This window comes from Heterodontus francisci, chromosome 4, assembly GCF_036365525.1.
Source record: "Heterodontus francisci isolate sHetFra1 chromosome 4, sHetFra1.hap1, whole genome shotgun sequence".
In the NCBI taxonomy this organism is placed as follows: domain Eukaryota; kingdom Metazoa; phylum Chordata; class Chondrichthyes; order Heterodontiformes; family Heterodontidae; genus Heterodontus; species Heterodontus francisci.
In genome coordinates this window covers 77,672,464-77,695,162 of record NC_090374.1, presented here as the reverse complement: position 1 = coordinate 77,695,162, position 22,699 = coordinate 77,672,464, and the positions used below count along the sequence as shown (strand labels likewise).

General features: G+C 44.5%; 1 protein-coding gene across 2 annotated transcripts in view; it reads right to left on the bottom strand.

Moving 5' to 3' along the window:
• The window catches only part of LOC137369102 (uncharacterized), a 323,628-nt gene that overhangs the window by 18,423 nt on the left and 282,506 nt on the right, over nucleotides 1–22,699 (bottom strand). The window contains exons 10-11 of one of the 2 annotated variants that reach the window (XM_068029753.1): nucleotides 17,714–17,861; nucleotides 2,857–3,000 (exon numbers count right to left, since the gene is read on the bottom strand). In XM_068029753.1, the coding sequence (XP_067885854.1) occupies nucleotides 2,857–3,000; nucleotides 17,714–17,861 (292 nt within the window). Of the gene's footprint in view, nucleotides 1–2,856; nucleotides 3,001–14,577; nucleotides 14,716–17,713; nucleotides 17,862–22,699 lie in introns of those variants that run through there. The other variant, XM_068029754.1, reaches the window with a different exon arrangement.

Here is a 22,699-nt window from a genome sequence, read left to right as displayed (position 1 = left end):
AGCAAAGTGAACATAAGTGGCAGCCTTGGCAAACAAGGCATTTGTGACTGGGAGATGCAGTTGTGGGCAGCAGATTGTGAGATCCTGTAGATGTGACCAATTGAGCCCTGGAAGGAGCTGAAGGTGAAGAGGTTCAGGGCTGTGGTGACCTTAATGGCCACTGGCAATATCTGTCCATTTGGCCCTCTTGGAAGGAATGACCTGCCATGAAAGCCTAAGCCACCTGAGACATTGTTGCTCTGTCATGCCCAAGAATCCTATCCTCTCTCTGTATACCCTGTGCTGGACCTCTGTGTCTATTCCCTCTGTCCTGTGGAGCGGAGAAGGCAGGTGCTGTTGCAGTTCCAGATACTGTTGGTGCTGCAGTTGTTGGTGTGGCTCTTGATGCTGTGGGTGTTGGTGTGGCTGCTCCTGTTGCTCCTCATCAGTCCAGGCTATTGCTGCATAAGTTGTTCCCATGCAGCAGTGAAGACTGACAGGAGGGAAGTTGAGATCAAGGTGAGTAAAATCTAAGATACGTGAAATGACTTCCAAAAAGTTGGAAATCATCTTCAAAGCTGTGAAATCAGGGTCTCAGAACAGGTGCTGTGAGCATAAGCCTTTCACAGAGGTTGGCCAGCAATATGCAATTTCACCTTTTAAAGGCTTTTTAGCCTGTAGGTTTCATTGAACAACTACTCCTCGCTGTGCGCTCACCTTGTTGACCCTGGTGAGTTCCACACTGCTCTGAAAACCCGTGCGCTAGCTGTTAAAGTCAGAAATCTGGGTTAAATTCAGAGTTAATTGGGGACTTAAATATTACAATTACTTACCCAACAGCTCCACTTGGGTTCCTGCTCGCCTGCAAATCTGCCTGCCTGGGAGTGGGTAGGATCATGTTGGGTTCCTGACCAGGCACCAGTTTTCGAAGCTTTAATCCCACCCCTCCTTCCCCAAACTTCCACACCTGAACCTGCAACACCCCACCCGCGCACCCCCCACCCCCCACTTTGCAGTTAAAATTCTGGCCCATGCCTCTGAATTAATAGTCCAGTAAAATAACCACTATGCTACCACTCCTGATCAGGAGCTAGTAACACGTTAAAATTTTTTGGATATAAAAAATACTTAATTTACTAAGAAACTGACGAGAGTACACTGTAAAGCTGATGTTCCTGGACTCATGTCTGGCCAATATATGACTCCAGTCCCACCCCAAAATTGACTCTTAACTGCCCACTGAAGTGGTCCAGTAAGTCAGGGATGGGCAATAAATGCTGGTCTTGACAGAGCCACCCACATCCTGAGAATTAATTTTAACAAGTTTACAGTAGTTACACTTTTACAAGAAATTTTTTTCACAAAATTTCACTAATGATATTCTTTTTATTAGAAGCCAGGTGACTGAACAGTGAAAGGCTGTTCAAATATCAGCAGGAGCTTTTCTATGACTGTAGGAATGACCAGGGTCATCTTAGATATGTTTTGATGGCCCAAGAGGCTCATCAGTGGTGTTGGAACAGATCAAAGGGTTTGAGACAATGTGTGAACTTATGAATGCAGAGTAACACCACATCAGGAAAGATTCTGTACAGAATATTTGTTCCTAGGCTGTCTCAATCAAACAGGGTTAAAGCAGAGAAGAAGCACTATTGGACCTTTTATAGTGTACATTAATGATGTAGACATGAATATAGGAGGTATGATCAGTAAGTTCGCAGATGACACGAAAATTGGTGGTGTCATAAATAGTGAGGAGGAAAGCCTTAGATTACAGCACGATATAGATGGGCTGGCAAGATGGGCAGAGCAGTGGCAAATGGAATTTAATCCTGAGAAGTGTGAAGCATTTTGGGAGGACTAACAAGGCAAGGGAATATGCATTGGATGATAGGACTCTAGGAAGTACAGAGGGTCAGAGGGAGCTTGGTGCACTTGTCCATAGATCATTGAAGGCAGCAGCACAGGTAGAGAAGGTGGTTTGGGAAGACATATGGGATACTTGCCTTTATTAGCCGAGGCATAGAATATAAGAGCAAGGAGGTTATGATGGAGCTGTATAAAACACTAGTTAGGTCATAGCTGGAGTACTGTGTACAGTTCTGGTCACCACACTATAGGAAGGATGTGATTGCATTGGAGAGGGTGCAGAGGAGATTCACCAGGATGTTGTCTGGGCTGGAGCATTTCAGCTATAAAGAGAGACTGGATAAGCTAGGGTTGTTTTCCTTAGAACAGAGAAGGCTGAGGGGGGACCTGATTGACGTATACAAAATTATGAGGGGCATTGATAGGATAGATAGGGGGAAACTTTGTATCTTAGCGGAGGGGGACATAGATTTAAGGTAAGAGGGGAATTGAGGAAAAAAATTTTCACCCAGAGTGTGGTTGGAATCTGGAACATACTGCCTGAAGGGGTGGTAGAGGCAGGAACCCTCACAACATTTAAGAAATATTTAGATAAGCACTTGAAACACCATAGCATACAAGGCTACCGGCCAAGTGCTGGAAAATGGGAGTAGAATAGAGAGGTGCTTGATGGCCGGCACAGGCACAATGGGCCAAAGGGCCTGTTTCTGTGCTGTGTAACTCGATGACTCTATAGGGATGTGAAGTTATGTGCTGAAGGCCTGCAGTAGGACAATGTGGAAGCAAAATGTTGTGCCTAGAGCTGTTGTCAAATCAGCCAAATTGTCAATTCCACCCAATGCAGCTTTGCTGCATTTCTGATTGCCCTTTTCATATCGACTGGTCTGAAGACAGTCTAGAAATGCCTAACATCCACTTTCAATGGATGTTCTGGTACCCAAGCATCTGCCCAGTGTTGCAGAGTAATTCAAGAAACAATACAGATACTGCTCATGTGTTATTTCTTACCATCATCATGTTGATTTTGGAATGGTGTCAGTGCATTCACTGCATCTTGCATTTGCTCGGCATTGTTTTTAAAAGCTGTTAAAAAGTCTCCTAGTGCTGCTTCAGAGGCTGTCTCCTTAAGATTTGTATATGAAGTGAGCACTTCTGCAAATAGAAATATTCTTTCATTAATTAATTGTTATGGCTATACAGAATAAACAAAAAATACATTTTAATTAAAAGATTTGAAAATAATGAAGCTCATAAATTATTATAATTGTCTCAGTATTCTGTGCTGTGTTGCTTCTGAAAAATAGCAGTAAAAAACTGCTTTGCAGTAACGCTAAAGATAGTACATGAATGCAACTGAAGATAGTAACAGCACAGAGAACACTTTTTCAAACTAAACTGGCAGAGGGGGCAAGGGGACACAGGATCAACATGGTAAAAGCTTAATTTAGTACTGATGTCAGGACTATTTGCGCTACCCAAGAAATGATCAACACATGGTATGGACTTACAGGACAAATATTCTGTTCATTGGCAAACAGGATTAAGGAAAATCCCAAGGCTTTTTATACATATATAAAGAGCAAGAGAGTAACCAGGGAAAGGGTTGGCCCACTCAAGGACAGAGATGGGAATCTATGCATGGAGCCAGAGGAAATGGGTGAGGTGCTAAATGAGTACTTTGCATCAGTATTCACCAAGGAGAAGGACTTGGTGGATGATGAGCCTATGGAAGGGAGTGTAGATAGTCTCAGTCATCTCATTATCAAAAAGGAGGAGGTGTTGGGTGTCTTGTAAAGCATTAAGGTAGATAAGTCCCCAGGGCCTGATGGGATCTACCCTAGAATACTGAGGGAGGCAAGGGAAGAAATTGCTGGGACCTTGACAGAAATCTTAGCATCCTCATTGGCTACAGGTGAGGTCCCAGAGGACTGGAGAATAGCCAATGTTGTTCCTTTGTTTAAGAAGGGTGGTAAGGATAATCCAGGAAATTATAGGCCGGTGAGCCTTACGTCAGTGGTAGGGAAACTATTAGAGAGGATTCTTCGGGACAGGATTTACTCCCATTTGGAAACAAACGAACTTATTAGCGAGAGACAGCATGGTTTTGTGAAGGGGAGGTCGTGTCTTACTAATTTGATTGAGTTTTTTGAGGAAGTGACGAAGATAATTGATAAGGTAAGGGTGGTGGATGTTGTCTATATGGACTTCAGTAAAGCCTTTGACAAGGTCCCTCATGGCAGTCTGGTGCAAAAGGTGAAGTCACACGGGATCGGAGGTGAGCTGGCAAGATGGATACAGAACTGGCTCAGTCACAGAAGACAGAGGGTAACAGTGGATGGGTGTTTTTCTGAATGGAGGGATGTGACTAGTGGTGTTCCACAGGGATCAGTGCTGGGACCTTTGCTCTTTGTAGTATATATAAATGATTTGGAGGAAAATGTAGCTGGTCTGATTAGTAAGTTTGCGGACGACACAAAGGTTGGTGGAGTTGCGGATAATGATGAGGATTGTCAGAGGATACAGCAGGATATAGATCGGTTGGAGACTTGGGCGGAGAAATGGCAGATGGAGTTTAATCCGGACAAATGTGAGGTAATGCATTTTGGAAGGTCTAATGCAGGTGGGAGGTATACAGTAAATGGCAGAACCCTTAGGAGTATTAACAGGCAGAGAGATCTGGGCGTACAGGTCCACAGGTCAATGAAAGTGGCAAAGCAGGTGGATAAGGTAGTCAAGAAGGCATACGGCATGCTTGCCTTCATCGGTCGGGGCATAGAGTATAAAAATTGGCAAGTCATGTTGCAGCTGTACAGAACCTTAGTTAGGCCACACTTAGAATATTGCGTGCAATTCTGGTCGCCACACTACCAGAAGGACGTGGAGGCTTTGGAGAGGGTACAGAGGAGGTTTACCAGGATGTTGCCTGGTCTGGAGGGCATGAGGTTTGAGGAGAGGTTGGAAAAACTCGGATTGTTTTCACTGGAACGACAGAGGTGGAGGGGCGACATGATAGAGGTTTACAAAGTTATGAGCGGCATGGACAGAGTGGATAGTCAGAAGCTTTTCCCCAGGGTGGAAGAGTCAGTTACTAGGGGACATAGGTTTAAGGTGTGAGGGGCAAAGTTTAGTGGGGATGTGCGAGGCAAGTTTTTTTACACAGAAGGTGGTGAGTGCCTGGAACTTGCTGCCAGGGGAGGTGGTGGAAGCAGATACGATAGCGACGTTTAAGAGACATCTTGACAAATACATGAATAGGAAGGTAATCGAGGGATATGGGCCCCGGAAGTGCAGAAGGTGTTAGTTTCGGCAGGCATCAAGATCGGCGCAGGATTGGAGGGCCGAATGGCCTGTTCCTGTGCTGTACTGTTCTTTGTTCTTTGGTACCTGCTACATGCACAACGTAGCTGTTGGTACCAGTTCACTCAATGAGCCAGAGTTTTATAGCACAGAAGAAAGCCAGTTGGTGTATTGTACCCATGCCAGCAATCTAAAACTAATTTAATGCTCTGCCCTCCTCTCATAGACCAGTTGTCTGATATCGCTGAAGAGATTGAAAAACTGTGGTCTTCCCAGGGAGTGGTGATCACTGCTGGGGGAGAGGGGGGCCCTGGATTCCCCCAAAAGTGAGACCTTCCCACAACACCGCTAGGAGGCCGCCAGGTTGTGCCTGGCAGCGTCTCCCCGTGACAGTCGGCCCTTCTGCGTTCAACAAAATTGAGGTTGAGGCAAGAAGCCGGCCTTAAGTGGCCATTAATTGGCCATTTAAGGACCTCAATTGGCCTGGGGAAGGAAAGCCATCCTCGGCCTTCCTTGCCCAGGACAAAATGGCAGGGGCCCATGCGACATTGGGAATAGCGCCCCCTGCTATTTTATTTTCCCACCTCGCCTCCATGCCCACCTTCAAGGAAAGAACACAATTCAGCCCAGTATCTTGAAATCACTCATTGATATCCAAGAGTCTCTATGGGGTTGGAGTTTTGCTCGGCACTATTTTTAGTGCACTTTTACTTGTTTGTGTCGAGTTCCTAATTCAGTTTTAGCAGATTCATCAGCGTATTTAAAATAGATCATTTATTAAAATGGGGAAAATAGAAATTTTACACAAGCAGTACACTAAAACTAGTGCTTCAATTTCAACATCTTCTTAATTAAAACACTCAAGGGGCAAAATTTGTTCACGTAGCGCCACTTCAAGCAGTGCTATGCATACTTACATCAATTCCCCGGGAGTAGGCAGCACCGTTGACCGCTAACTCGCACAGGTTTCATCAACAATATCAATGAGGAAACCCACAAGAGCCACGCAGGTAATGGCCCATGGTGCCGCCTGTCCCTAGGGAACTGATGTAGTCCATGTAGCGCCTCTTGAATTGGCGCTATGTAAACAAATTTCCCCCCCTCAGTCAGTGCTCTAAGATTAAATGCTTTATAACTGGAGGCATGTGTTTCCACTTATATACAGATACATTCAACTTCTCCTCAAGGATTCAACAATGAAAGATTAGCGCTTAAGATTTCTACTGATAATGAATTCAATTTTATTGTGAATTCTATTTTATATCATTATAAGATATGGATTTATTAATGAGAACAGTCCATTAAACCGATCAAACTTGGTCATTTTACAGATCACGAACAACCTGCTCCACCACAGAGTCTAACACATTGCATTTTCTGATGATAATATCTCCAAAATTTCCCCTATCCTCAAAGATAAATCAAGCAAATTTCTAGAGCAGATAACACTTATGTTATTCATCCTTAGCCAGTCAGCTTTCCTGACATAACATTCTCATGTCCAGGAACCATTGTATTCTACACATCCTTTGATCCTTCTTAAAAAGCTCCATTCCATTTCTAACTAGATAACCACCAATAATTTAGGGGTATCAGTTGATTAGTTGGGAGCATACTCCATATATCCACTACTCTGGGAGGAAAAAATCCTTCCAATACAGTCTTCTTTCAGGCTCTTAATGTTCTACGTATATTCTTTTGTTCTGTACTTATAATTCATGGGATGTCCACCATCGACAAGGCACAAGTCAGAAGTGTGATGGAATACTTTCCACTTGCCTGGATGAGTCTAGCTCCAGCAACATTCAAGAAGCTTGACACCAAACAGGACAAAGCACCCTGTTTGATCAGCATTGCATCCACCACCTTAAACATTCACTCCCTCTGCCACCGGCGCACAGTGGCAGCAGTGTGTACTATCTACAAGATGCATTCTAGCCAAGCCTCCTTCGAAAGCACCTTACAAACCTGTGACCTCTACTACCTAGAAGGACAAGGGCAGCAGATGCATGGGAACACCACCATCTACAAGCTCTGTTCCAAGTCACACATCATCCTGACTTGGGTCTGTGCTGCTGTTGCTTCATTGTTGTTGGGTCAAAAACCAGGAACTCCCTTTCTAACTGCACTGTGGGTGTACCTGCACCAGATGGACTGTAGCGGTTCAAGAAGGCAGCTCACCACCACCTTCTCAAGGGCAATTAGAGATGGACAACAAATGCTGGCCTAGCCAGCGATGCTTACATCCCATGAAAGAACAAAAAAACCCAAAAAATGAATGAGTTCAGCCCAGTGAGATGTTAAAATTTTATAAATTTCAAACCCGATACCGATCCTCCCACTTTCGGGTTTCATGGAGAAGGGGCAGGGGCGGGCAGCCAACCTGCTTCCAGGAGACAGGTTGGCAATTTAAATATTTGAATGTGGCTGGCAACCTCAAATTTAATCTGTTCTATAGGTTTAACCCTGGCCAACTAAGTTTCTCAAGCCTCGGGAAATCCCACAGCACAAGAGAGGCGAGGACAGCTTTGGGGAGAAAGTAAGTGCCTTTACAGCTTGTGGGCCAGGAGAAGGAAGTGCTTCCCTCAACCCCCAAGCTTGCCTTCTTCCCTTGAATCAGACACCTCTCCCCACCATTCAAAGACCCCCAGAGATCAAGGATCAGATCCCCCCCATCCTGGGATTGCCCCTTCTTCTTCGCCACCACCCACCCCCACACCCCACCCTAGTACTGTAAAGCTGCACTGTTTTTTGAAGGTAAGGAATCCTGGTTCAAAGAAAATGTTTAATTCAGATCCAATTTAGATGAAGGACTGCTGCTGACCGTCAGAGTCTAAGCTAAAGCTGAACCATCTCAAACGATAAAAATTACTACGATTTGGCAAAATATGACCAGGGGCACAATAATTATGGTTGATACAGGAAACAGAAGTGTCACATTGCTATAGTAGTTGGTGGTCTTCTGTGTTTTTGGACAAGGCAGATTCTTAGGCTAAAGCAGAGGGAGCTTTACTGACTTCTGACCTGTGGCATGCTTGGCCTGATAGTATTTGCTGTTTGGACTGGATGCCAAAAGTAGGAAATTACTCAATTTCCCTGCACTGCCCTGACCCATCTGGATAAGAACAAAACTTCATCACAAGAAAGTTTTTTTTTTAAAGAAAGTTATAAAACCCCAAATTACAAATCACACTGGCTTCTGTGCTCATTTGGGGGTCAGGTATGGGGCCATATTCAGCAGAAAGCACAACACATCTTGTTTCTGAACAAAATGTCACCAGTAAAATGGGGTCAGACAACAGGGTCAGCTCATTTGGCTGGCTTAACTCCATGGTGGCAGGTTTAAAGCAGAGACAAGCAGGACTCTGTTAATTTTAAAAAATAAACTGTTTTCAACACAGTGTAAAGTTTATGCCTGCAAATTGTTAGTGGCAGAATATTAGTAATTTTACTGCTAATAACAGCAAGGAAATTTTGGCAAGGAACTTAATATGGAGTTTCTCTGCTGATTTAAAAAAAACAAAATAGAATATCCAATTATTGAGACACTATACTGCCATTAAAAACTAACTCTGCATCTGCCATGATCCAAACTAAGAGCAGAAATCAGCTGGCAACCCTTTGCAATATTCACCTTCCATAACAGAAAAACTAGTTGGAGAAGGCACATTTTCATTGATAAATGTTACCTACAAAAAAATGAGAGAAGATTGTTTTCAGAATATCTTTTAACTTCATTTGTGAAAAAAGTAATATTTTTCACTTTCATTTGTATTACTCACAAGTTCGTCTTATAACCAAACTACTGATCATCTTTTATCGCTCCAATTATTTAACAATTATCATTCATTATTGATAATAACTTCATTATGTTAATAGCTTCCAGATTTTGACTATCATGAGATTAGAAAGTTAGATTCAAGAATGGCTGCTAAAACATAGATCCTCATTTGTTCATGTGAGGAAAACTAGTTTGCTACTGAAAAAGCAGAGAAAATATGAAGAGATCTTTAAAACTTAAATGATGTTTAATTCTGTCATCTTTGAACTGCTTAAAAATCTACTATTATTTTCTTAGGGCTGAATTTTATTGGGGCGCCGCGCTCTGCCACAGTGCCCTTTGAACTCGACGGCATATCCGCATTCGCCGGCCACTGCCAAGCCCCCACAACATTAATCATGGAGGCTCATTTCCATAGAGGCCCATATTACGTGGGGAGAAGCGGGACATTCAGTACAGCGAGAGTTTTCGATAGTTGTGCAGCAGGTGCTGGGGCCCTATTTTAAGCACCCCAGCACCTGCTTCCTGACAGCTGTCAAAGAATACTTACCTGACTGCTAGAGTGGGGCTGCTGTCAAGCTGGCAGCAAAGAAGAAAGTGCTGCAGAAATCCTGCAGGTCAGGCAGCAAATGTGGCGAGAGAAGCAGAGTTAACTTGTCCAAGTTCACAGACCTGAAAGGGATGCTGCAGATGTGGATAGGTGCACAGCAGGTGAGCGAGGGTGATGTGTGGCTTGCAGAGCTCATGTCGGTTCCTATGGTGCAGACAGCCTTTGTCTGATAAGCCACTTCTGTACATCCCTACCTCACTGCTAGCCCTGCGTGCAGAGCCTGGGTGCCATCTGCCCTCCCATGTGCTTTCATGTTGTAGGTCCTCAGCGTCCTCATAGTCCGAGGAAGAACCCTGTTTACATCTCTCCTCATCATGCCAGGCCTGACCCCTATTGGGTGCGTAGTTGTGCAGAGCAGCAAAGAAAAGAGCTGGCCTTTTTGGCCCATAGTACAGGGCATCACCCTATCCATACAGGCATTGGAGGTGCTCTTTCAGCATGCCAATCTCCTGCTCAATGGTGGCTCATGTAGCTCAATGGCTGGCATTGGACCTCTCCTCTGCAGCAGTGGTGGGGTCTCTCACTGGTGTTGGGAGCCATGTCTGCAAAGGATAGCCCTTATCTCCAAGAAGCCACCCCTACATGTGAGCCAGTTCAGTGAACAGCGGTGGCAGCCGGGACTGGCACAAGACCCAGGTGTCATGGCAGCTGCCTGAGAAGCGATCACACATTTGCAGCAAGCATCTGTGGTGATCACATACCAGCTTCACCTAGATTGAGAGGGCTCCTTTAATGGTGACATCTGTAGGTGGTAGCCTGGCGAGAGGCCTGATGGCCACATGAGTGCAGTCTATGAACAATACAACCTATGGTTCTCCGGCAATGGTGCCAGAACCAATGGCCCTCTGGGCCTAGCTGTGAGAGTCCATCCTGAAGCAGACATACTCACTGGCCCTCCGGTGCAGGGCATTGGTGATCTCCCTGATGCAGCGGTGCACTGCTGACTGTGTGACCCCACAAAGGTCTCTGGTGGGTCCCTAAAAAGGTGCAGAGGCATCAGGCTTGAGAACCGCTGCCACTATGAGGAACAAAGGCATGGGATGTCCACTGGAGCCCATGGGCTGCAGGTCATCCTTGAGCAAGGCACAGAGACATATCACAACCCTCTCTACATGCGCAATCGCCTCTGACACTGGCGCTCTGACATCCGATGGCATGTCATGTGGGGCCTGTAGATGCAAAGCAAACGTAATGGCAAGCTCCCCTTGGGGGCTGCTGCTCATGACCGGGGGCCTCTACGTGGATTGCACCTGCCTGTTGATATTACCTCTGGCACAAACAGATCCTCACGAGTAGAGGATCACACAATGTAGGATGAGCTATACCTATTTCCATGTGATAAATAAAGTTGATTCCTTCATGTATTCAAAGGTTCCTAACAGGGCAGGGATTGGTGTTGACGGGTACATCAGCTGCTTTCCTGGATCAACTAAGTGGTGTGCCATGGCATTACCCATCTTGGCCAATGCACAGAGTCGCAAAGCAAGACCACATCAAGATCCTACCAGCTGAATCGATTGCCCCGACCATCCATACAACCTTAATGCTCCTGCTCTTTCTGGCACCCTCCCCACACACAGGGTGCCTAGTGTGCCACTGCTCCCTCACAAACACGAACAAACACAGAGCGTACACTGTTAACGGAGGGAAGCTACACAGTACCTCCCTTCATACCAGCAGAGCTTTTTCAGCAGCAATCCCAGACCCCTTCCCTTTAAGAATGCAGCGTGAGACCCCTGTGTATCCCCCCCTCCCTCCTCCCTTTAAGAATGCAGAGTGAGACCCCTGTAATGCCCCCCCTCCCTCCTCCCTTTAACAGTGCAGAGTGAGACCCCTGTGTATCCCCCCCTCCCTCCTCCCTTTAAGAATGCAGAGTGAGACCTCTGTAATGCCCCCCCTCCCTCCTCCCTTTAACAGTGCAGAGTGAGACCCCTGTGTATCCCCCCCTCCCTCCTCCCTTTAAGAATGCAGAGTGAGACCTCTGTAATGCCCCCCCTCCCTCCTCCCTTTAACAGTGCAGAGTGAGACCCCTGTGTATCTCCCCCTCCCTCCTCCCTTTAGGTATGCAGAGTGAGACCCCTGAAAAGAAACTCACCTTCTGCTGCGAAACCTTTTGCCTCTGTGGACCTGCCGGCTTTTACAATCATGAACGGGACAGCACGTGACAGCCGCGCATTCATCGAAAAATCAGGAAGTGTCAATGGAGAGGCGGTGGGCTGCATAATCAGCAAAGGTAAGTACCATTTACCATATGCTAATTGTGGTGCCACTGTCATGCAGTAGGGGGGCCACATCGAGGTCCCACTGCTGCTGGTAATATGCGGTGGGCTCTTTTCGACGTCGCAGGTCGAGGCGGGCCTCGACCCGCAGCATTTTACTGGCCCCCACGCCAGACCCACGGCGTCGAAGGGCCGGTAAAATTCAGCACCAAGTGTCCTTTCATTATTTAATTGAAGTGTTTTCACATGTGTTATGGAGTGCTAGTAGTGAAGACTGGGTATTTGTTATGGACAGAGGGGAGATGATGTGGATGACTTCCACTTTTCACCTTTCAAGTGACTGTAGACAGTGTTTAAAAAAAATTTGTTTTAGTCCCTGAGTGTTTTAGAGGTCAAATAAATAGACAAACGACAGGTTTTCTCATAGGATTAAAAGAAAGATAAATTATTTATTAAACAATACCCGAAAAATATCACAACCTCACCCAGTCACACATGCACACACTTGCACACACACAAAAGATAGAGATTAGAGGACAGCATGCATTTAAGTCAGATTGCTGTAAAAAGAGTTCACTTTGAAATCTTCTTACACTCACATAGTTTAACGGGAGGAATTTTTAAAATAGCTTTGCAGGCCTCGTGTTCCTTTTCTTGGTCCACTGAAATATTGCAGACTCCTCTGGTTAAGATTCAGTCAAAGTCAGTGGTGAGAAGCCTGTTACGATTTCTCAGGTGGGGAGTTTTCAAGGTCACCTTGCAGTGTCTCTGCCTCTATGGTTTAAAGATGTTGCAGGCAGTGTGTTCTTCTTGGTTGGAATGGATCTTCTGCTTCCTGGCTGGCTGGCTTTCTGTTCTGTCTTTCAGAGAGTCTCTTTTTAAAGAAAAAACCTTATCAGGTTTGGTTTCGGTCAGGTGACCATAGATGCTCTCCCCTGGTGTGTTCACACAATGTCTTTAAACGTGGGGCCATTGTTACATTGAATGTGGCTTAACTTGATAAAATGATGTTATGTCCCACCTATCATCTTGACTTTGAATCTGGAATCTCCTTGTCTGTGAAAGTCTTTGTCAACCCAATTCTTGGAGATAGGAGCCATTCAGCATTGAATGGGCAGTTTAGCATTTTAATGTGCCTTCTCCAGGACTAGTCCAGATGTGATGATGGGTTTAGTCTCCAACAGTCCCTATGTATATTTGTAGCACAGGAGAAGTCACCTGACCTCTTACTCCATCTTGTGTGCAGCAAAAGTGTGCCATTTTTTTGGAGTTTAGTTCATCAGTTCATTTTTACAGTTCGTAATTGCTCCAGTTCACTTTAGTTTTGCACCTTTTTGAAGAAGAGCATTGTCCATTTTGTGAGTATAACACCTTACTCAATGGAACCATAAAACTAAAAAGAGTGTTATACAGGAAAGCCTTGTTGACTGAGTGATAAATTATAGTGGTGTGCTATGTTATAAGGATACAATGCAGAACCAACTTTTGATCAAGAGTTGGGGTCTTCTTTTCCCTTTTAAAAAAAATTCTTCCTTTCCTCTCTTGTGGTTTCTGTGCCAGATACCCTCTGCAGGTGGGAGGTCAAATGCAAATCCTTTGCCAATGCTGCTCTCTGAATCAATTGCTCGGATTTGAATGAGCGCAACCTTGGAATTATTGTCCCACTGTCCTCTCTTTCTTCTTATGTTTAGTCTCTTTCGGCACGAAATTCCCATAGTGGCACAGCAACAATTAGGAACTCACTGGAATCATGGTAGTGAACTAAAACTTGGCCAATGTTTCAATGTGCAGTTGCACTGCAATGTTTACATTGCAAAGGGGATTTTTTATGGCTAATAATTTACTTTTTATTCCTTCTAAAGCATTTAGTTATACGCATTCAATGTAAACAAGGAGTAAACCACTGCTGAAAATAAATTATCACTAAATAGATTACTTCACTGTTAACTACTCAGATCAATTAAATGCCTATGGACTAACATTTGCTATCGTGCCAAACTGCTTTGGTAGTATTTGTTGAGGGAATGAATGTTGAGCAGGACACCAGGAAAACTCAATGCTCTTCCTCAGAAAGGTGCAAGGAGATATTTCATGATCTACCTGAAGTGGATAACCTTTTATCAAAAAGATGGCATCTCCAATAATACAGCATTTCTTCTGTACTGCACTGAAGTGTCAAACTAGATATGGGCTCAAGTCCAGCTTTGGTGCTTAAACCCACAACTTTTTAACTCAAAGGCAAGTATGCTACCAAGTGAGCCAAAACTGCTTTCAGGAAGGAGGTTACGTAAAATTGGACAGCTACTCCTTACTGCTGAGTGCAGCCTATCATGACTTTCCACCATCCTTTCTGTTGGACACAAATAGCACTGTTTAAATTTTCAAATAAGGCGGCAATGACACAGGATGATCCATGCACTCTCCTGTACCAATAGATTCAGACTGTATGAAAATTAATTCTCATCCTTGTTTTCAAATTCCTCCATAGCTTCACCCCTCCCGATCTCTGTAACCTCAATCAGCCCTACAACCCTCTGTGCTCCTTCAATTTTGGTCTCTTGTATATCCCCAATTTTCATTGCTCCCCCATTGACTGCCATGCCGTCAGCTGCCTAGGTTCTAAGCTCTGGAATTGCCTCCTAAATACTCTCTGTCTCTCAACCTCTCGCCCCGCTTTTAAAACAGGCCTTAAAACCTCTGAGAAAGCTTTTGCTTACCTGTCGCAATAACACTTCACATGGCTCAGTGTCAAATTTTGTTTTAAATGCTCCTGTGAAATGCCTTGGGATGTTTTACTACAATATAGATGCGATATAAATGTAATTTATTGCCGAATGCTAAGAGGCCCCACACTCTTCCTGTCCAGATGGCCACTGTTGTAGTCTCTCAAGTCTTGTATCAATAGTGATTCTACACCCTATGGCAGGCTCCCCAGCATAGATGAAAACACTGTCAGGGGTCTGCAAAAAAAAAATCAATATAGACTGACACCAAAAAATTTCCTACTCCCCATCCTTAGAAACACCAGCACATCCATCTCACACTGCCAGCACTTCCTGATGGAAAGAAAATAGGAGTTATTGTTAAGGTACAAAGTTATTACAAGCAAACTGCCGAGCATTATAGGGTGCAGTTCCTCAAATTTGATTTGATCTTCACTGGAACAGTGTAGAGGGCCCAAGAAAGAGTGGTCAGAGTGGGAGCAGAATGTGGATTGGAATGGCAAGCGACAAGGAACTTGGGCTAAACACGTAGACAGAGCGGAGTTGTCAGCAAAGTGGTGACTGAATTTGCATTTGGACTCTGTAGTCAATGTAGAGGAAACTGCACAATGAGCAGCGAATATAGCGTATTAGTTTGGAGGAAGTGCACGGAAATGCTGTCTTGTCCAGCAGGATTGTTTGGGGTCCAGCACAGTGGTGTTGGAGAAGGTAAATGGGCAGTTGCTTACCTGGGAAAGTGTCACGGGAAGGAAAGCAGGTGATAGGCGTGGTGAAAGAGTGAAGCAGAGGGCCATGAAGTAAATAATGGAAGATGGGAGGAAGGGGAGGATAGCATTTGGTGGTGGTACTGGAGATGGTAGAAACAACAGAAGATGATTTGTAGAATGCAAAGCCTGCTGGGCTGGAAGAAAAGGAAAAGGTTCATAATTCTTGGGGCTGTGGGAGAAGAGTGGGGCAAGTGTAACAGGGAAGGGGTGAGGGAGAACCATAGGAAATAGTTCTGACCCAGTGAAGGATCCTGTCCACAATGATGGAGGGAAAGCCTTGGTTGGGACAAAAAGAGGACATTTTGGAAGCTCTGGTGTAAAAGGTGGCATGTTAGAGCAAATATATGGAGATAGCGAAACTGGGAGAAGGAAATGAAGTGCTTATAGGAGTCAAGAGTGGGAAGAAGTAAATCAGTGGGCTTATAATAGACATCTGTTGAAAGCCCATTCCTAGAAACAGAGAGAGACAGAGACAGAGACAGAGAAAAAGAGGTTCAGTAACAACAGAGTTAGAGATGACCCACATAAAGCTAAGATGAGGTGGGAATTGGAATCAAAATTAATGAAATTCTCTACTTGAAGCTTGTGGGCCTTGCTACCTGAAAGAGAAAAACTCTACTGATGGTCCAATAAAGTGTTTATTCCATCACTTTCCAAAGTTGAGAACATGAAGGCAAGTGACAAAACAAGTGACCAAAATACAGTAACAAGGGTTTTCTTATCAATCCCTGATTGGGATTACCTAGATATCGGACAGGGAAATGCACATTTCCCATTACAGCAAGTAAGGGCACAGCTATGGAAGAAAACAAAATCAAGAAAAATATTCAGAGTAAAAGCCCAAAAATGTAACAACCAGCAAAAACTGTTTTTAGCACAAATAAAACTCATTAACAGTAAGCCACCCAACATTATGACATTAACTAAAGTTTCTTTGAAGAATAGTTGGGTTAGCAAAATACTTCAATACCTGTATAAAAGATCTCACTATCTATACAAAAATAAAAATGGAGTTTTGATAGTGCCGAGGACCCAAATACTTCAAGTTATGGCTAATGCAGTTTGGTATCCATCATTCACCAGTAACCTACATTTTCTTCCATCTTTTAATTTGCAAAAATATTGAACTAAACTCAAAATATCTAGTTAATTTTATTTTTTAAATATCACATTTGATTTTGAGAAGATATTTTGTACAATTGTTTTTATTTTTAAAAAAGAATTGTATTTATCTTTAAAAAGTACAAAGATGATACACATCGGAAACCAATAGGTAACCAAAAATAACCATCATGGCACATGTGCCACCTAACTTACAAGCACCACAATGTTATGTTGGCAGTGATGTAAGTATGTCATTTCACATTAATCACCATTCTTCAACATTTATTGTAGTTATATTTAAACAATAAAGAAGAATGTTTTAGAGGACTAAAAACAATCTAATTCAAGCTTGTTGCTATGTTCAGGTACATTTACTGCTTGTGTATGGATTTACTGCTTGGCCGGGATTTTTTGTGGCCCCTGAGGCGGGGTTGGAGGTTGGGGGGGTGGGGGGTAGGGGGCAGGGGAAGGGGGCACGGAGTATTGCAACAGGTGGCTGGGGGCAATGGAAGGCCCATCGCCTTCCCATCACCATGCGATGTTCCCGAGGCCGGGATAGGCCGATGATGGTCTTCCCGCCCAGAGGCCAATTGAGGCCCTTAAGTGGTATATTAATGGCCAATTAAGGGCTTCTTCCCGCCAGTGCTGGGATCTTACCAGTGTGGGGGGGGCGGCGGGGGCAGGGTGGCTCCGTTGCACGAAAAGGATGCCTTGTAACACAAGGCGCCCTCCCTGCAGGCTTGGGGAGGCGGGGGGGAGGGGGGAGTGGTCCTTCCTTCATGGGCAATTTGTGGCCCAAGGAGGACCCCCAACAGGAACAACTTTACCCCAAGAATCCCCTCCCCCTGGACTTCATGACTACACCCCTGGCCCCAGGGCCTTCCAGAATGGCTCCGTGACCCCACCTCACTGACCTCTGGTCCGGGGATCTAGTGCTGGGCTAGGGCCTGAGGCCTCTGCAATATCAGCAGTGGCCACCACTCCCAGTGGCCCTGCCACTACTGCTGAGTTGCCAGCCCTCTGATTGACCAGCAGCTCTTGAAGTCGGGATCACTGTCTTTAAAGGGACAGGGATCCCGGCTCATGAAACTTTGATTGAAAAAGACCAGATGATCGTTCTGGGGGGGCACGAAAAGGCAGAGGCGGAGTTCCCATCGACTTTTTGGCCTAGCCGGGAGCCCCGCCTCCAGCACAAAATCCAAATTCGCGAGTCTGACTTAATATATTTTGCAGGCATATACATTTTGTTTGAATCTAATCTATTAAGAAAAATAGTTCTGGTAGCTGCTCATTTTATTTTTATCCTCACTAATCAACGCTGAAATCTAGTGCAATTGTTTCCATTTATATAAACATGTACGTACCTTGCAGTGGCAAACATAGGACTTTAGCTACATTGTCTTGAAAAGCATGGTATGCCTGCTTGATTCCTTGGAAAAGTGTCTCTGTGTATTTCATCTGAATGCCATACATGGACTTGTGGAAATCCAATTCAACTTGTTGAGCTTTAACCTACATGATAGGAAAGCAGTTATATGGAATTTAAAATAAACACTTGCTTTGTGAGTTCTCTGTTCTGACCGCAACAGTGAAGAAGCATGGTGTTGTAAAACAAGGATATTAAAGTCAACTCTATTTTGAACCTTCATATCATTTACATATTATCAAATTTATTAAGATTAAGTAACTAAATTATTTGTATGACAGGATAAATTGTAAACATGGGAAAGAAATGTTAGACTAAACAATTCAAATTTATGCCATTAACTTAAAAATAAGTCCTACTTTTGCAAACTGCAAATCATCCATTTGTACCAACACGCTGCTCCAGGATTGGGATTGCACAAGTACGTACCCTGGATCCACACCTGGTAAATTTCAAAAACCTTGGACCGGATTTTGTGATCAGCGGTGAAACAAGGGCACTCGCCACTGATCTTGAAGAAAACCTCACTGAGATATCTAGCAATCTCTGTGGCTAGAATTTTATCTCTCTTAACGTGGAATTGATTGTAGCATTCTTACATGGGGATATTCTAGCATGGAGCTGCAATAATGTTATCAAGCTGTCCAAGCAGCCAATCACATTAAATAATTCTCACAGAAAGAACAAAGAACAGTACAGCACAGGAACAGGCCATTCGGCCCTCCAAGCCTGTGCCGATCTTGATGCCTGCCTAAACTAACACCTTCTGCATTTCCGGGGCCCATATCCCTCTATTCCCTTCCTATTCATGTATTTGTCAAGATGTCTCTTAAATATTGCTATCGTATCTGTTTCCACCACCTCCCCTGGCAGCAAGTTCCAGGCACTCACCACCCTCTGTGTAAAAAACTTGCCTCGCACATCCCCTCTAAACTTTGCCCCTCGCACCTTAAACCTATGTCCCCTGGTAACTGACTCTTCCATCCTGGGAAAAAGCTTCTGACTATCCACTCTGTCCATGCCACTCATAACTTTGTAAACCTCTATCATGTTGCCCCTCCACCTCCGTCGTTCCAGTGAAAACAATCCGAGGTTTTCCAACCTCTCCTCAAAGCTAATGCCCTCCAGACCAGGCAACATCTTGGTAAACCTCCTCTGTACCCTCTCCAAAGCCTCCACGTCCTTCTGGTAGTGTGGCGACCAGAATTGCACGCAATATTCTAAGTGTGGCCTAACTAAGGTTCTGTACAGCTGCAACATGACTTGCCAATTTTTATACTCTATGCCCCGACCGATGAAGGCAAGCATGCCGTATGCCTTCTTGACTACCTTATCCACCTGCGATGCCACTTTTAGTGAAAGCCAACCAGCAAACACGGGAGACAGTGAATGTCACTGAACTAGTAACCCAGAGGCCTGGGCTATGCCCTGGGGTCCTTAGCTCAAATCCAACCATAGCAGTTGGAGAAATGGAATTAATAAATTCAATTCATTAAAAAAATCTAGAATTGAAGGCTAGTCTCAGTGATGGTGTGATGAAACTATCATCGATTATTGTAAAAACCCATCTGGTTTACTAATGTCCTTTAGGGAAGGAAATTTGCTGACATTACCTGGTCTGGCCTATATATGACTCCAGACCCACAGCAATGTGGTTGACTCTAACTGCCCTCTGCAATGGCTGAGCAAGCCACTAAGTTGTCAAGGGCAATTAGAGATGGGCAACAAATGCTGGCCTTGCCAGCAATGCTCACATCCCATCAAAGAAGAAGAAATGAAAAGCACTAAAGACATTGAATATTTCACAAATATAAAATTACTTTTTCAGGGCCAGATTGGTTGTTCAGCATTAGTTATACTCAGATCGCCATTAAAACCCAGTTATACCTCACTGAACAATAATTAACTTTTTATGGGGTTTCTAGCAGTGATGAGAAAGCGGATAAGGGGGCAATCTCACCAAATCAACTGATTTCTTTGATTTCTGACTCTGGGTGTGGAGGGGGTTTCCACAGTGTGACGAAGCAGTGATGAAACAGACCACAACTTCAGGATTTCAGCATTAATCTGTGTTTGTGCTAAATCCTGAAGCCGAGGTAAAATTCAAAAACCCTGTAAATTCCGGCCCTCATTTTTCCAGAAAAGTTACATGAATTTAAACAAGTATGGACACGGGAAAGAAGTTACAAGATTAGAGAAACCCAGGAAAATGATCGTAGGGAATGTCAAATTCAAAATGGTAGCTGCTATGTTTCAGTTTGTGCTCTGTACAACAGAAAGCACATTTTTTAAATCCAAGAACCTCAAGAGGGCCTAAGGCATCAATATCAGTTGATTTCCAACTGGCAGGCAGAACATTGATGCAAATACAACTAACAAGACTCCAATAAACATTTTGAGTAATCTCTTGAGCAGGACAGTAGAGAAAAAAACTTTATGGGCTGACAGAATGTAGTTAGATGCTCTGCTGGGAGAACCAGGATACTAAAGGAATGAGCTTTGTTGGACCAAACAGCCTTTTCTCATTCCAGACTTTTTTGTTGTCTTATGTAAGTGAGAAAAGAGGAAAGGCCAGATTTTGCGGGGGGAGTTGACAGTGAACTGTCGGTGTTTCCTGCCGTTACTCCTCTGAAACTGACTGTAACTACAGGATGTCAGACATGCGCAGATTAGTGAGGAAATCCTGAAGTTGCAGTCTGTCACTCAGGGCTCTGCTACAGGCTGCACCGTGGAACGCCCCCCCACCTCCCAAAGCCAGCAATCACTGAAATCAGTGAGAACTTCAACCTTCCCGCTTCCACATCGCTGTTAGAAACCCTATAAAAATTTACCTTGTTCAATCAGGTGTTATGACCAGGTGAAGAAGGGGTTCCCCTCTCAGCCTTTTCTTGGTTTGGTCGTAACAGGGCTTAACTTTTGAAAACACCTTGTTTTTAGCTTCCCCTCAGTGAGTCCTTGCTCACTGCTCTCCAATTGTAATTGTAAAGGAATCAACCCAGACAGGCTTTCTTAGGTTTAAACAAGAAAGGTGTAAGTTTATTAACCTTAAAACTCTAACTCAGTTAAAACTACTAAAAATACATGACGCAACCACGTTAGCATGCAGTTCATAATTTGGCAGGTGTGGTTTCCGTCACACAGGTATGACTTGGTTTCTAATGACAATATAGAATCTTAGAATGGTTATAACGTAGAAGGAGCTCATTTGGCCCATCATGTCTGTGCCAGCTCTCTGCAAGAGCAACTCACCTAGTCCCACTCCCCTGCCTTTTCCCCGTAGCCCTGCAAAATTCTTTCTCTTCAGATAATTATCCAGTTCTCTTTTAAAGGCCTTGATTGAATCTGTCTCCGCCACACTGTCAGGCAGTGCTTTCCAGATGCTAACCACTTGCTGAGTAAAGTTTTTCCTGATGTTGCTGTTGCTTCTTTTGCCAATCACCTTAAATCAGTGTCCTCTAATTCTGGATTCTTCGGCCAATGGGAACAGTTTCTTCCCATCTCCACTGTCTAGACCCCTTGTGATTTTGAACACCTCTATCAAATCTCCTTTTAGTCTTCTCTTCTCCAAGAACAGGCCCAGCTTCTCCAATCTATCTATGGAGCTGAAGTTCCTCATCCTTGGAACCATCCTCGTGAATCCTTTCTGCACATCTCTAATGCCTTAACATCCTTTCGACAGTGTGGTGCCCAGAACTGGACACAGTACTCCAGTTGAGGCCGAACCAGTGTTTTATAGGTGATTTCAGGTACAGGGATTGTGACGTGTGATTATCCCATGCCAGATTGAAGTGATGCAGGCAGAACGCAAACCTCATGTTGCCTGCTATTTCCATGATTGTGGCGTGAGGCCCAGCACTGATTGCATTGCTGAGTGGCTGCGCACCTCAGCAGGGGACCCAAGTTTGTGCAAGGCTAGCACCACTTAAAGCTAGCTTGCACTACTTAAGGCAAACCTCTTAAAGGTGAGGTGCGTGCTGGCTGCAGTAGGGGCTGAGACTGCTTGGGCAATATCGGAAGAGCTTCAGGAAGGACCCAAATTGATGCAACACACAATAGAGCATCCCCCCAGGTTTTTTTATGCCACACTGGAGTCACTGGTGCATGAGGTCAATCGGAGGAGAGAGGTTCTCTTTCTGTCTGACAACTCCGGACAACTGCTCAGAAGGCAGTGGGAGCAGGTGGCCATGGTGGTCAATGTCAACAGTCTGGCGCTAAGGATATGGATGCAGTGCCACAAGAAGTTTAATGATCTTGCACGAGTGTTCAAGGTCAGTGAATTCTTCCTTACATGCCAATTCCTAACTACTGGACCACTAGCCTCACACAATGATCCTGGCTTAGGTGCAGATGGAAGATGTGCTCCCTGAAGACCCAAGGTGGGTAAGGCCTCCTGCTGAGAGCCCTTCTCCTCCTACCTCCTGTCTTCTCTGCTGCCTCTGCTCCATGTCACTCTAATGCTGCAACCCAATGGGAACTGCAACAATAGCCCCCATGATTGAGAGCAAGTGGTGCACTCAGAGGCCTTTCAGAAGCAGACACCTCCTTCCAAACATCCAGAACCATTCCCTGCTGCCTTAACTAACTTTTCACAACTCCTGCAAAATCCCAGTACTTCCACTAACTCTGCAACCAGCATTACGCAGTCACATTTTGCAGCCCTAGACTTTACTAGATTAGCATAGGAAAATAGCAACATAGGAACAGGAGTAGGCCATTTAGCCCCTCGAGCCTGTTCCGCCATTCAATGATATCATGGCTGATCTGTGACCTAACTCCATATGCCCTATTTATCAATCTCAGATTTAAAATTAACAATTGATCTAGCATGAACTGCCATTTGCAGAAGAGAGTTCCAAACTTCCACTGCCTTTTGTGTGTAGAAATGCTTCCTAATTTCACTCCTGGTCTGGCCCTAATTTTTATA